A 14679-nucleotide genomic window follows, 5' to 3' on the forward strand; every position below is an offset into this window, starting at 1 on the left:
CAAAGGTGTTTACTTTTATTTTTGCACACTCACAATAAAAACAAGATTTGTGCTTTTGCAAAATAAAGCAAACAAACAGAATGCGCGTTGTCATCCTTTCCTTTCCTTTCCTTTCCGTGAACTTGTTTATGGAGTGCCACACTTCTGTTTTAAATCTGTTAGCTTAATTATTTAAGTCAGATATATTTCGCTTTTTTTTTATGAAAACAAATTGTTATTTTTATTTAGGCCTATTGCTTACATAGGCTATAAGTTTTCCTTAAAGCATCCCATTTTGTCCCAGGGCTTGAAAACCTGGCCCTAGGCTAGTTAGGTCCTGCAGAAACTTGTGAACGATGCTCATAGTTGTGGCATCACCGTTTAGTAACATCATTGAATGCTCCGGGAAAACGTATAGTCAGTGTCGGTCACAGCGCCTTTTAATTGCTGTTTTGAATCCAGTAAGTATTTATTTACAAATTATAAGCTCTGATTATGACAAGTGTGGTAATAAAAGCTTTGTTTATTAGAGGAATATTTGCTTAGCTGGAAAATCTTACATCGCGACCATGCTTTTGGATGTCGTTTGAGCCCATATAGCCGACATTTATGCGGCTTTGTTCTTGGTCACGAATTTCCACAAATTCAATAATATATTCAATATTTTTGTTATTGTTTCTTTTCCTCCGTTCGAGCCCATATAGCCTACATTTATGTGGCTTTGTTCTTGGTCACGAATTTCCACAAATTCAATAATATTTAGGCATTGTTTCTTTTCCTAAATCCTCACCGTCTAACCCTCTAATTTCGCAGGTTTCTTTTATTGTCATTCACTTTTTATCACTGTTTTCGCATCTCTTACTGTGGCAAACATGCGGAAGGGAAATGAAAGATTTCAAGGCCATGAATTAAGAATTCGTTCGATGTATTAATTTGTTCCCTCATTTTAGTTAAATCATGGTTATTTAAGGAACAAAATGAATGAAACATGGACAGTGGCCACAAATTAATAAGTCGTAGGAACGAATTAACAAGTTGTAGGAATGAATCCTTCCCCCGCAGTGTCCCGCAGCCCTGCAACCTTCACCTAATTGTTTCAAATATGAAAGAATTATCTGGGGAAATGACTGTTACTACATTTCTATTGCATTCCATGTGGAAGAACTTTGTGTTGTTTCTATTTTAATGTACTTTTAAAGTTTAAATCACATTAAAAGCTTAATTTGTAATTATGAGTGAATGATGATGCATTTATATACCGTCACCGTCACTCACAGCCGCTCGCACGTGTTTTGCGCATGAGCCGCACGCAGCCCAAAATTAAACGGCTTAATCGACCATCGATAGCTTTAATCGATTGCATCTCTTATCGACAATTAATCGATCATCGATTAATCGTTGACATCCCTAGTACATATACAACTCGTGTTACTCACTTCTGTGCCTCTGCGAGCTGCTGCATCTTGTAGGCTTCAGCCTCAGCTGGTCTCTTCACGATGGCGATCAGCTCTTTTTCTGTCCTCAGGATCTCCTTTTCCTCAATGGTGATCTGCTTTTTCCTTTGAACCACCTCAATCTCAATCTCCTCCAGTCTGATCTTCTGCTGCTCCTTGGCTGCCTGAAGCTCATAGGCCAATTGCGCCTCAGCTTTCTGAGATAGGTGAAAGGAAAAAACAATTATATTTGTTGTGTTTAAGTGTCACATATTTGATTGATCAGTGCAACTGCAGTATTAAAATAACCAGAGGAATAATCAGCTCTACCTTTGTGTTCACTTCTTGATTGAAGGCAGCCTTCTGCATCTCCAGCTCTCTCTTTGAGTCTGCCATTCTTGTATCGGCTTGGAATTTCACATCCATCATCTCCTTCTTACATTCTGCTTCCTAAAACAAGGGAATAAGGAATGTGAGAAAAAACTAGTTCCACACACCACTTGCTTTTGCACATTTTCCACATATTCTCTCCTGCACTTTTTAAAAAAATCTTTAGATTAGAATACAATTTGCTGCCCTAAGATTTTTGGTGTCAAAATGTTTGACAGTCTGTTGAATTCATACTTTAGCAACTGTAGTAAAAACAAATTTAAATGACAAGTTCATTTTAATTACCAAAAAAACTAATCAACATTTGGTCTTAAACTAGCCAGCCCTGTAATGAGTGAAATCTTAATTTTGGTTTAAGTACTTTTATCTAAATGTTGTCATTCAATTTTGGTGTTTATTTCATGTTTATGACAATAATACTGTACATATTATTATATACTGTACACTATTGTTACGTATATACTGTACACTATTGTTTAAAAGTTTGGGGTTGGTAAGATTAATGTTTTTGAAAGAAGTCTCTTATTTTTACCAAGTCTGCATTTATTTGTTCAAAAATTCAGTAAATTAGTAATACTGTAAACTATTATTACAATTTAAAATAAGTGTTTCCTATTGCAATATATTTTAAAATGTCATTTATTGCTGTGATAGCAAAGCTGAATTTTCATCAGCCATTACTCCAGTCTTCAGTGTCACATGACCCCTTCAGAAATCATTCTAACATGCTGATTTGGTGCTCAAGAAACATTTATTATTATTAAAAATGCAGAAAACAGCCGTGCTGCTTAACATTTTTGTGGAAACAGTGATGCATTTTTTTTCAGGATAAATACAAACTTCAAAAGAACAGCATTTATTTATTATGGAAATCTTTTTTAACAATGCAAGCCTTTACTTTTCAAGATGTGTTTTTATTTTCTCAGATATGTCCAAAATGATTCTGATCTGAATTATTATCTGAAATATTTTGACATCCTGATGATCAATATTTTCCCCTGAGCATTTCTCTCTAAAGGTTTTTTTTTTTAACTACATATTTCAATTTTCCAAGAGCTATTTTGTACTACCGTCATGGAAAGTGACTCCTTTATTTCTTCAGCTCACCCTGATTCCAGCATCTCTCTCTGCTTCAGCCACGCCAATGTCAGCATCTCTCTGAACAGCAGCAGTCTGGGATTTCCCCAAGGAACTCAAATAGTCCACCTTATCATAGACATCCTGATGGGAGAAAACGGAGAACAATTTCACCCTGACAACTGCAATGGTTTTGAAAGATAATGACTGATTGTTGAAAACCAAAATTTAAAAGCAAAGTAAAACAGAAACTCTATCCATGTGTATACATGTACCAATGTAAGCACACCTTAATAGTAAAGCTTAGGATCTCAATGCCCATCCTGCCCACATCGGGTGCCGCCACCTCCCTCACCAGCTTGGCAAACTGATCCCTATCCTGGTAGATCTGCTCCACCGTCAGAGTCCCTGTAAACACAAGCAAATGAGGTTAGTGGGGACATGAAAGACATGATGTTCCCTTGTTTTCATGCTCCTCATCCGTCCTCCAGGAAATGGACCGAAGTCTGCCATTATAAAGGATGTATCAATTTTCTAAATGCACTGCTAGAGCAGAGGAAGCTTTTAACCACATAATGTCCCTAACCTTGACTGATCTGTTGATAAGAGTGGCTGCTGGTCATATTGCTTATCTGGCAAGAACTTAGACCTAACACTACCTGTGCACACTGTCTGAACTCTTCACACTGAAGTTAAGAGCACGCTATTGAAGACAGACACAAGTGTCCAGCATCACTCACCCAGAATAGAGCGCAGGTGACCTTCCAGCGTCTGCAGAATGACGCTTTTAATCTCTGCCACTGTCTTGCCCAGGAACTGTTCACAGGCATAACCCAGCAGCTCATTGTCAGTCATGACCTTCACCTAGTAGCAGAACACATATAGTCATGGTCCATGACACAAACTGGATCACAGCATGCCACTGAAACCTACAACTCCATACAATGCACTCCACATAGACAGTAGAACAGTCAGCTGATGTTTTACTGTACACATTTATGGTTATGAATAGCTATAATATAGCAAAAATGTTTCAGAGACACACTCAGAATCTTCTAGCATCTTAACAGTTTTCTTATACATAATATTTGATCAACTTACAGTTTGACATATGTAAAAGAATATTTTCCAGGTGTGAGGGACAGACATTCAGCACAAACAAATCAGCTGGATGTAGTAATGTTGGGTATGATTGAGGTTGTGGTTGATTGAGGGACATGCTTCAGTCAGTATTCATGCGACTTGCTTGCAAATCAGTATGTAAAAGGATCATGAGTTTATGGTGTTGATAAACAGAATATGAAATAAAATATTTAAGAAGTCCAAATGTCTCATTACATTCAAGCAGAGTGAATGGCTGGGTGATATATATATATATATATATATATATATATATATATAGAATATTTACAATATATCTGTGATTCATTCATTTACATAAATGTAAAATTAATAAAAGCAAAATTGGGAATATTGCTATGACTTTTTATTTGTTATTTGTTTATTAAGTTTTCTAAAGTCAGGGTGATTACATGTTTTGCTATCCTTGTCTTGCAAAACATATTTAAAAAAAAACCTGAGATATACATAATATTATCAAAAAGCTAAGAATATAGAGACATATTTTTATCTATACCACCCAGCATTAGTATGAATTATGGAACGTACAATTAGTGTAAAGGGTGGTAAAACCAAACCTGATGGAAGAAAAAAAAAACTTAAACTCAAAATTGGGTCTAAATGTTCATGTCTGCATGCAAAATAAAGTAAAATAAATAAAAATAATATAATACCAGGAATCTCTCTCCATGGCTGTGAAAAGGAAAGGAGAATGAAGTCATGCGTCAGAAAGAGAGGGGGGAGTTTTTGTGGGTTTAAGGTTCTCTCTACTGAACTACAACCAGCTTCCCATTTAAAATATGAAATTAAAAAAAAAAACTTTTTCAGAGCTGAAAAAAATCTGCATGTGGCCTGGTTATTGCAGCAGTACATTTATGACGAAAGCTGATTTCAGTGCAGTGTCAAAGGTGAACTTCAACCAACTCTGGCAGGAGGGTGCATCCTCCCCATAGTCGAGCAGTCATCAAACAGTTAAAGATGTGGTATATTACAAGCAATGCAATACACGGCAGCATGATGCCACAAATGTGGATGGGGGAAAACATTAGACGCAGAATGAATCTCAAATAACTCCATATTACAGGAGTAATGCCCTGTGAATGGCATCTGGTAATGGCTGGTCTAGTATCACTGATGCTGTAGATAAATGTTCCAGGTCTGGAACCATATTTCCAAATAGAAATACAGATATTACATTTTTAGAGTAATCAGAATGAAGGCCTGTTCACACCAAGATTAACATTCAGTGCAAAAATTTGGTGTAATAAAACATTTTAACATTTTCAGTTGCACTGAGAAAGAAAACTGGCCAACCAATAAGATTTGTACTTTTTCGTCACATGCCCAGAGCTGCTGCTGTTAAACAAAACCATGACTGGTGGCATTTTGCTAAATGACAGTAAATAGCAGATGAAGAATCTGGAAACTGACTCTCATCATTGTACTCTTGTATCTGGCGTATCTTCGCTTTGTGTCTCAGAGTAACCAGGGTACTTCTGCTTTTCAAAAATTGGTCTGAACAGACAAATCGCATGCGAAAATCCGAACATATTTTCCTGCTGAACACTTATGTTGGTGTGAACAGAACTTGATAGGCCAGTCGAAAAGATGAATATTACAGAGTCTAATTGAGTTATTTCAGAATCATCAGAATCAGTCATTTAGGACAGATATGTAAATAAAAAATATCAATAACAATGAAGTGTTGTAGCATTCACAGTCAGCAGGGGGAGCCATGCTTTAACAAGTATTCAAATGGAGGCTGCGTGCACTGATGACAACATTTTGCCCCAAACTAAAACAAAAAGAAACATTCAGATGTTGCGCTCATGGGAAACCACAGAGTAAACTCAAAGGGAGGAAATCGTGCAAGACAGTAAAAACGAAAGTAGGGCAAGACTAAAAATGTGTTCTAGGATTAAAGAAAACTTTCTCTTTAACTTTCCACATTGTTAAGAAAATGCTATTTTGAGCTTGGAAAAAAACTAAACAAAAAAAACAACCCAAAGTGCAAGTATTATCTGGGTCTGTATCTTTGTCTGCTGGTGAACATGTACGAGGATTGATTTATAATAGAAAACAGACTCAAGGAGGAGGATATTGCAGACGACTGGGTGGCCAACAGATAAGTGGGTCCATTTACAAATCACACAAGACAGACATCTCACAGTCGCTATAAAATTTGGGGGGTTAACTAGGGATGTAATGATACATTGATATGGATTGATGCATCAAACAAATGAGAGACTAACAATATGATAAAACGCATAAAATCAAAATGGGGATACTAGACGTGCACATTTTAGAAGAATAAAAGACTTTCTTGACTGTTGTCAGTGCGTATGTCATTGCACAAGCCAATGATGACCTGTCATTAGATGACAGACGAACTCCTATGCAACTTGTTCCAATGGAACTACAGTATTTGCAGTTTTCAAATCATAATGTTATTGTGGTGTCAGAAAATATTGCATTGCTAAGAGAATAAAAATCAAATATATTGATGAAACGCCCAAATTACACCCCTAGATCAGTGGTTCCCAATCCTGGTCCTGGAAAACCCCCAACACTGCACGTTTTTGGTGTCTCTCTTATCTGACACTCACATTTGAGGTCTTGGGAGTCTTCACTAATGAGCTGATGAGTTGAATCAGGTGTGTTTGAATAGAGAGACATCTAAAATGTGCAGTGTTGGGGGTTCTCCAGGACCAGGATTGGGAACCACTGCCCTAGATATAACATGCAGGGCAAAACAGTGTATTACAGACTCATTCTTATTGAATAATCGTCGCTGTTTTGATACAACGGACAAATGTAATCACACAGTCTCTCTATGAAGAGACCTTGAGCTCAAGTCTCTATGGAGTATCTCTATGAATTGTGGAATGTCTTGTTTAAGCTCCTCATCCAATCACATGTGACTTCCAGAAATAAATGATGTGTAATGGATGGACTGCCTCTGTGTTATAATGCTCTCATTGTTCACACCAGACTAACTATTCACAGAAAAAAAATAATAGATGAAAAAAAGAGAATCAGGTTTTGGGAACTGAAATTAAATAATAATGTAATATGCTCAGTTGTAACCATAGTGGAAATGAGCACTTCCACACTGAAGTTGGGTTTTCAAAGGAGCAGAGAAATGTTCATTAGAGTAAACGTGTGAGTTCAGATAAACACAGAACGTTTTGACATGCTAACAGAGAACAATCAAAAACTGTCAAGGTAAAGACATCAAAGAAAAAAGAAATCAGCATATAATTTCATCCAGATTCCTTTTGTCTGTTTGAGAAAAGCTTTTAGATCGTTAAAAAAAGAAAACAATTACAAAAAGCTTTTAGATGGTTAAAAAAGAAAACGATTACAAACATCTGTAACATCTACACTACAATGACATGAAGGTCACAGAATGTGGCAACATATTGGCTCTGTTCTAAAACCAAGAATGTGGCAATATAGAGATGCACCGATGTATTGGCCAATAATCCGTATCGGCCGATAAAAGCAATTTACGTCACTATTGGCCATCGGCCGATGATATCCTTTTCAATCAAAAGGTGGCAGAAAAATGTGTCAGATTGCAACTCATATTATGTGTGGAGAAAATCTCTCTGTTGAATTTAGGGCTGTCAATAAAAATAGCAACATTAAAGTAGGCTCTATTTGACCCTCTGAATCACTCGTAGTTCAAGCCAGGGCTGGCAGATCCGCAGTTTTTCTCTGCACTTTAATAAGTTATAGCGCAAAATAAACATGAATGAACATCAGAAGGTATGTTGAAAGAAACAGTATAGCTTACCAAAATGTATCATGTCTAATGTAATCGCTCAATCAGTGTTTCAACCGTGGAAAGATGCCAATAAAACAGATTGTGAACAATATGTCACTTTACGTCATTAGTTATATAGCTAACTAATGTCATTAGTTAGCTATAAAACAACACTAAAGAGGAGCTTTTTTTACTTATAATTATATATGTTGGAATAAATCTGGCATGAAGACAGGTATTTATGAAGACCAATTATTTCAATTTTTATTTGAGTGTAATTGTGATATCTGAAAATAAATAGCAGTTGAATATAATAGCTCTGTTGTTAATTTTAACCTTTAATATTATAGTAATGTGCCAAATGATAGGGTTCCCTGTGTAGTTAACAGCATCGTTTAGGAGAGATTTTTTTCCTTAAGAAAACCAAACTATCGGTATCAGCATCTAATTCTGAATAATCGGTATCGGCAGAGAAATTCAGTATTGGTGCATCTCTAAATATAAGGCATCACAGATGCACTCCCGATGAAACAGCTGTTTGAAAATATAGGAAGATTAGACACCTCATTTTGGTCGAATTCTGTATATTTTGTGGAGAAGTCAGTCTCATAATTTATTGCCATGAGCCCAGTGGACAATTTTATTCAATATTTCTGTGATACATATTTTTATGCTTGTTAAGAGTAGGTACATGCAGGCCTTGAAGTAATTATGAGATTTAAAAATGTTCATGTCCTTGTAGAACTCGTAAAACTTGTAAACCCTGAATCTTCTGAGAGCTACGACTTGTACCACCCGGTCCACTGCAACGTCATGAGAAAACATTCGGCAGTAACATGCAGTTATTTTGTAATACTTCTTTTTAATAATTAACATAATTGACTTTTGTTAATGTCTTATTCTAATGTCCTGCTAAACAAACTTTAACTTTGTTAATAATGCATTTGCATAACAAGCGTTACTGTATTGTACTGTACTGTATTGTATACTGTAAGCTGTATTGTAGTTTTGTCTATTGATTTCTTAAAACTACACAGATTCCGTTTAATAGTGTTGCCACAGAAATGCGTAATTCCAAGTCTCAAAAAGTAGAACATCCTGGGTTGCATCTAGTGATTATAGTCACTTACAGTATAAGGGTTTCATTTCAGATAGGGTGCTGCCTAAGACAGCAGCCTATGCAGGCAGTATACAACAAAGATATCTCACTGGGTTTTGGAAGAGAGCCATTCTTGTAAATTGTTTTGTTGTTTTACTTAACAGAACTTTTTCAGTCTTTGATTGACTGAACAGCAGTTTATAATGTCATGCACAAACCAGTGACCTTCAGTCTGATTAACATACTAAGATTGGCACTGTTCATCATGAGGGGGGTCAAATTCAGGGACCAGAAAAGGAGGGAAGGAAATGAGAGAAAAAAGCATGATAAAGGGGTGTCGGGTCTGAAACCAGTGTGGCAAACCTGAAAGTGGCATTTGGAGCTGAGGTTAGGTGAGGTAAGGTGGTTTACCTGTGCCACACCTGTGACAGTAATAGCTACCCCCTCCGCTGTCTCTACATCCTCACACTTGGGTTGCAGGGTCATAATCTCAAGGGTTATCCTGTGGAAAACGCAAAAAAAGGGAAACAAACCAAAAAAGTTGGCTATGATCTACGGGAAGAATGTCAAGCGGTGTGAAAACAAGAAAGAAGGTGGGATTAAAGAAATACGTGAAGGTAAACAAAACAAAAATGAATCTGTATGGTGAAAATACGAAGACACACCATTTGGTCGGCACAAATCAGGTGTTTTGACCGTGGGCTGTAATGGCATCCTCTGGATTCAGATTCCCAGAACCTTAAAGATTATTTCCCAACCCACAATATTCCCGGAAGCCCATCTGATACGTGCGTCATCCATTACAGACCCAACAGTCAAAACAGGCTGACGGGAGACATCAGTTACATGAGCCATGAGCGCTGCGTAGCCAAACTCCAGACAAGGATAGTGAGAGATGACTGGCTCTCCTTCACTGCAGAGGAAGACCAACACAAGAGTGTGGAAGAGAGCGTGAGAGCATGTGTATGTGTGTAACGTGGGAAATGGAACCAGGGCACCGCCCTTCACATCCTGAGCACTTCAAATTGTTCTCGGTCTCATTTGGTTGGCTTGTTTCATTCAGTGTGATTACCTGAGCGACCCCTGTCACATCCAAGGGGACACCCTCCGAAGTTTCGATATTCTCACAGCGACAGAGGATGGTCATTATCTCCAGAGAGAGTCTATGTGGGGGAGATGGGGGGTGGAGGGGAGGGGAAGAGAGGGTGAGGAGGGAGGGAAGGAGGGGAGGCAGGACAGCACAATATTATCAGTGTGTTAACATATGTGAAAGGGGAGGACGGAGGTCAGGGTTCAAGGTTAGGGAGGATGGGTGCTGGTGTTGATTGCAGTTGAATCCAGACCCAGACCATCAGGGAGCCGCTGTCTGCTGCATATGGAGAGACCTTTCATATCATGTCATTTATCTTCGAAATCTCATGACTGACTCTGTCTGAATGGATGTCTTATTTAGTATATCCATTATGCTTTGCCTTTGCATTACCTGTTGGCATTCACAACCCTAGATTACTCCTTTAAACATCTATGACAATGCAATTTCCATTTCTGATAAGGTGTTTAATGCTACAGGTGGATTTGGACAAAAGGCTGCACAAAAAAAAAGGATTATTCTTACATTTTTAAATAGATCTTAGTATAATTTTAACAGATTACAATGCATTACAATATAAAAATTGTGTGTAGGTCAATTGCGTGTCATATTCTCTATGTAGGCTACAAATTCAAATCAAGATGATAACTGTTATTAAATTAAGATCTGGAATACACTACAAATCTGAACAGATTTTAAATCACTAGGCCTCATACACTTACCGACTTTGTAAATGGTAACAAAGAAACACTGGGTATCATACACTAAACCAGTGGTTCTCAACCTTTTTAACTCAAAGGTCCCTCATTGTCCAACACAATATTCAAAGACTCCCTATAATATTAACAGAATTATAATATATATAGCAAATATAATCGATTATTAAAAGAAACTTGGGTTGTGTCGATATAAGTAAATTAACCACAATTCATTTTGTGATTACAGAAGTTTCAAGAATAAAATACAGCAGCTGTTGAGGGACAAAAAGATATATAATTTCAGTTTAAATCTAGATGGCATGTTTGTTTGTTTTTAGCATTTTAAGTTAGATTGTTTTAATATATTAATAATAATAAATTAATTAAAATAATTTTAAGTCATCCCTGGTTGAGAACCACTAAACGACTGAGGATCTCACATACCAGACTTAAAGGGGTCATATGATGCGATTTCAATTTTTCCTTTCTCTTTGGAGTGTTACAAGCTCTTGGTGCATAAAGAAGATCTGTAAAGTTGCAAAGACTAAAGTCTCAAATCCAAAGAGATATTCTTTATAAAAGTTAAGAGTCAACCACGCCTACCTAAAACGGCTCGTTCTAACACCCCCCCCACGTACCGTTCTTAAGCCCGCCCGCCACCGCTCATTCAAGTCCGCCTTGTGTGACGCTCTGTGTTTCGTTGTGAAAGTGAAACTACTTTGTTTGGTCTTCCAAAAGAGTACACGACTAGAAATCAGTGGCTAAGTTATATTTACAACACTGTTTCAGAACAGTTCAACCCAAATATTCAGATGTGTGCAGCACATTTTATGGAGGACTGTTTCCTGATCCTGGTAGAGTAGACTACAATGCCGGCTGTTCTGACTCACAGACTGTAAGTACGTTTTTCATATTTAAAGGATTTGCCACTGATGATTCAAACGCGAGTTTTGAGCAGTGTAGAGTAGCGTTTGTTGTTTGTCATTTCTCCGATCACAAATGCAGACATGGTTTTATGTTTACGCGGCTCAATGCAACGCAACGCGTAAAAAGACAGTATAACTCATTATAATCCGTAATTATGTCCCCACTGGATGCAACAAATGCCTCGTTTATAATGGGTTTTAATGTTTTTGTCTCGTCGCTCCTGCCGGAACATGGCATCACTGTATGGTAAGGGAGTAACATTTCCGTCACACGCTTGAGGTATTCAGCCAATCACAACGCACTGGATAGCTGGCCAATCAGAGCACACCTCGCTTTTCAGACCGATGAGCTTTGTAAAAATCGACGCGTTTCAGAAAGGCGGGGCATAGAGGAGAAACAATAATGTACAGTATGTGGAAAATAATGTGTTTTTTGAACCTTAAACCGCATAAACACATTTCATTACACCAAATACACAAAATAATGTTCTTTTTAGCAACATCATATGACCACTTTAAGTCACGCTGAGCACAGCAAACACAATGTAGACGCATGGCAAATGAAAAGACTGGCTCTGACTTTTGTCAACTAGCAATGACTCCTCTACAGACTATAATCAGGGCAAATGTATGGGCAAAAGTCGGGTTGTGTATTCCAGTTGTATTTTTGCGATAAAAACTTTGAAATTTTAAATAATACACAGCAAATAATATGACAAAGATCCAATTCTAATTACTGAAGCTGTCACTCACTGAAGGTTTATAGTGTTTCACACAGTGTTTAAGACCTGCAGCTCAGCACAAACTAACTGACTTACTGGGTGGAAACAGGGTCCCAGATGGCATTCTATTTCTAGTGGATTGTTGGGCCAATATAGCTCAACCCTAATATAGCCCAAACCCATTTAACACAGGACAGTTCACAGTCAAGAGACCATAGTCTAGGATTCAGCCTATATCTACAAAGTTAATTATGCACCATCTACCAATATAGTTGTTGTGAGCAGCGAGTATGGACTGCTCATCAACGACCCTTTTCTGTATACTTTTTTGTCTCTTTTAAAAAGAGTAGCTCTTTAATTGGACTGAAATGAAACGGGGCGTGTCTGAATGGATATGCAGTAGGATTCTCAACTGAATGTTTAGTTTCAGCCCTTGTGCTGCAGCAGGCACTACAGGCTCTCTCAATCTTTTCAAATTAGATCGATGTAGCTTTTAGAGCTGCCAGCAAACTAGATTACTACGTTCTTTATCAAGGAAAGGGGGATGGTAAGAGATATCCCACCCAGCCTTGCTTTATTTCTAAGCTATGCACTCAGCTGAACAACTGTTGTAACCACCGTTTACAACACAACCCATATTTACAGTTCTTTTTTACTTTTAATCCCTCTAGAAATAGCTGAAATTGAGTCGTTTCATCTTCGTATTGACTCAAACAATAAAAAGGATGAAATACACATTTTCATTTTAGCTGTAACATTTAAACTCATAGCTGCATTTCTGCAATGGCACACCTTTTTCACACATCCACGTGTTGTAACATGACTCTCTGATAGATGACCAACTTCCTGCTTGTGTTCCTGTCAATGGATGGCGGTCAGTTTTGGTAAATCAAATAAACTATGTTAGTGAACTTCCCAATTGACATAGCATTTCACCATCTTCCATTTTAATGTATGAAAGCATCTTCAGTGGTGAACAGGGATAGTGGTGAGTTATTCTCAGAGACATCTCTTGATCAAGAACCAAATCCTTCCGCTGTGCAGACATGGAAGTGTAATAAAAGTCTTCTGATCCGTATTTCCACAGATTTGATTTATCATAATAATCTTATTATCCCCAGCAGTGAGATACCAGAAACAGATCAGATGGTCAGACACACACGGGTGAGTCCAGCGCTTAAAGGCAGGTTAGCTCAGCAAACACTTAAAGAAATGAACAGGAGAGGAACATCAGAGAAAAGGCAGACTGGTTATTATAGATTGCACATGCATAACTATCTCAATAAGGATTAAAGGAGGAAACAAGAAATGGAAATAAATCATACACTTCAGAATGATAAACAGTTCTCTTATTTCATACATATGACTTGTTGTCATACTAATGTCATACTCAACTCTGGCCCTCAAGAAGTCACTGACTTTGTGCGACAGGTGGGATTCAGCTTACGGTACTTCTCATTCATTCCTATGGTATCCGTAAATGCGACTGAGTGTCGCGCAACACTGACTGAAATTCAATGACATCAAGGCTGTAATGTGATTGGTTATTAAGGCACACGTGATCCAAGTTGACCGTTACGCTTTCTCCAATAATAAGTAATAGGCCTGTCGCAATAATCAATATATCGACTTATTGCGCAACATATGTACATGACCTCAAAAATTTTTGGTGATGCAATATATCGCCCATTATATTTATTTAAAAATTATTGTCACCGTGTTTTTTACATTCCACTTGCGCCTGTGTCTTTTGCAGCTTCTCATACATAACGTGGTGTAGTCATGAGGTGCTAGTTCACATTTAAAAAATGCTTCTACAAACAAAGTTTCATCTGCAGATATGATCTTGTTTAGGGATCTGTGCCTTTGTGCATACGGACATCTGACTGCTAAGTAGTGATTGTTTTTTTCAGCAATAGTGTGCACCCTTAATTTACAGAAAAAAAGTATCTGTAGATGGAAAAATCTCCATACAAGTTCTTTGTGCATTTTTCTTTTTTTTGTACTTGTTACTTTGCACTTTTTGTTAGAAAATGTTTATTTACTATTTATTCAAGTTTTTTAAGGCATCTAATATTTTGATACTTAATTTCCATGATCAAAATATTCTTAAAAATTAAAAGTTTGTTGTCATTTGGAAGTGTGTAGGCCTTCTTGCATTATTATGATTATATATTCAGTGGCATAAAATGGTCTTTAAAATGACAATAATAATGCTTATCGCAATTATTTCTGGGGCAATATATCGCACAAAAAAAAGTTGTTATCGTGACAGGCCTAACATTTGGTTAAATCTGTGTGTGTAAATATTCATATGTAACCCCCCTTTGTAATCTTTAACATTTTCATAAGTAACTGTAATTTAATTACACATTTT

The 14679-nt window shown here is 37.2% G+C and overlaps 1 protein-coding gene across 3 annotated transcripts in view; it reads right to left on the reverse strand.

Annotated features, from left to right (window-relative positions):
* LOC107718332 (flotillin-2a-like) overlaps positions 1–14679 on the reverse strand; it is a 25221-nt gene that overhangs the window by 7353 nt on the left and 3189 nt on the right. The window contains exons 2-8 of one of the 3 annotated variants that reach the window (XM_016525364.1): positions 9939–10029; positions 9278–9368; positions 3620–3743; positions 3169–3287; positions 2910–3023; positions 1743–1862; positions 1416–1630 (exon numbers count right to left, since the gene is read on the reverse strand). In XM_016525364.1, coding sequence (XP_016380850.1) covers positions 1416–1630; positions 1743–1862; positions 2910–3023; positions 3169–3287; positions 3620–3743; positions 9278–9352 — 767 coding nt within the window. In that variant the 5' untranslated portion in view covers positions 9353–9368; positions 9939–10029. Of the gene's footprint in view, positions 1–1415; positions 1631–1742; positions 1863–2909; positions 3024–3168; positions 3288–3619; positions 3744–9277; positions 10030–14679 lie in introns of all 3 variants that reach the window. The other 2 variants (XM_016525365.1, XM_016525363.1) reach the window with 2 other exon arrangements.

This window comes from Sinocyclocheilus rhinocerous, unplaced genomic scaffold (genome assembly GCF_001515625.1).
Source record: "Sinocyclocheilus rhinocerous isolate Xijiao unplaced genomic scaffold, SAMN03320098_v1.1 scaffold1565, whole genome shotgun sequence".
In the NCBI taxonomy this organism is placed as follows: Eukaryota; Metazoa; Chordata; class Actinopteri; order Cypriniformes; family Cyprinidae; genus Sinocyclocheilus; species Sinocyclocheilus rhinocerous.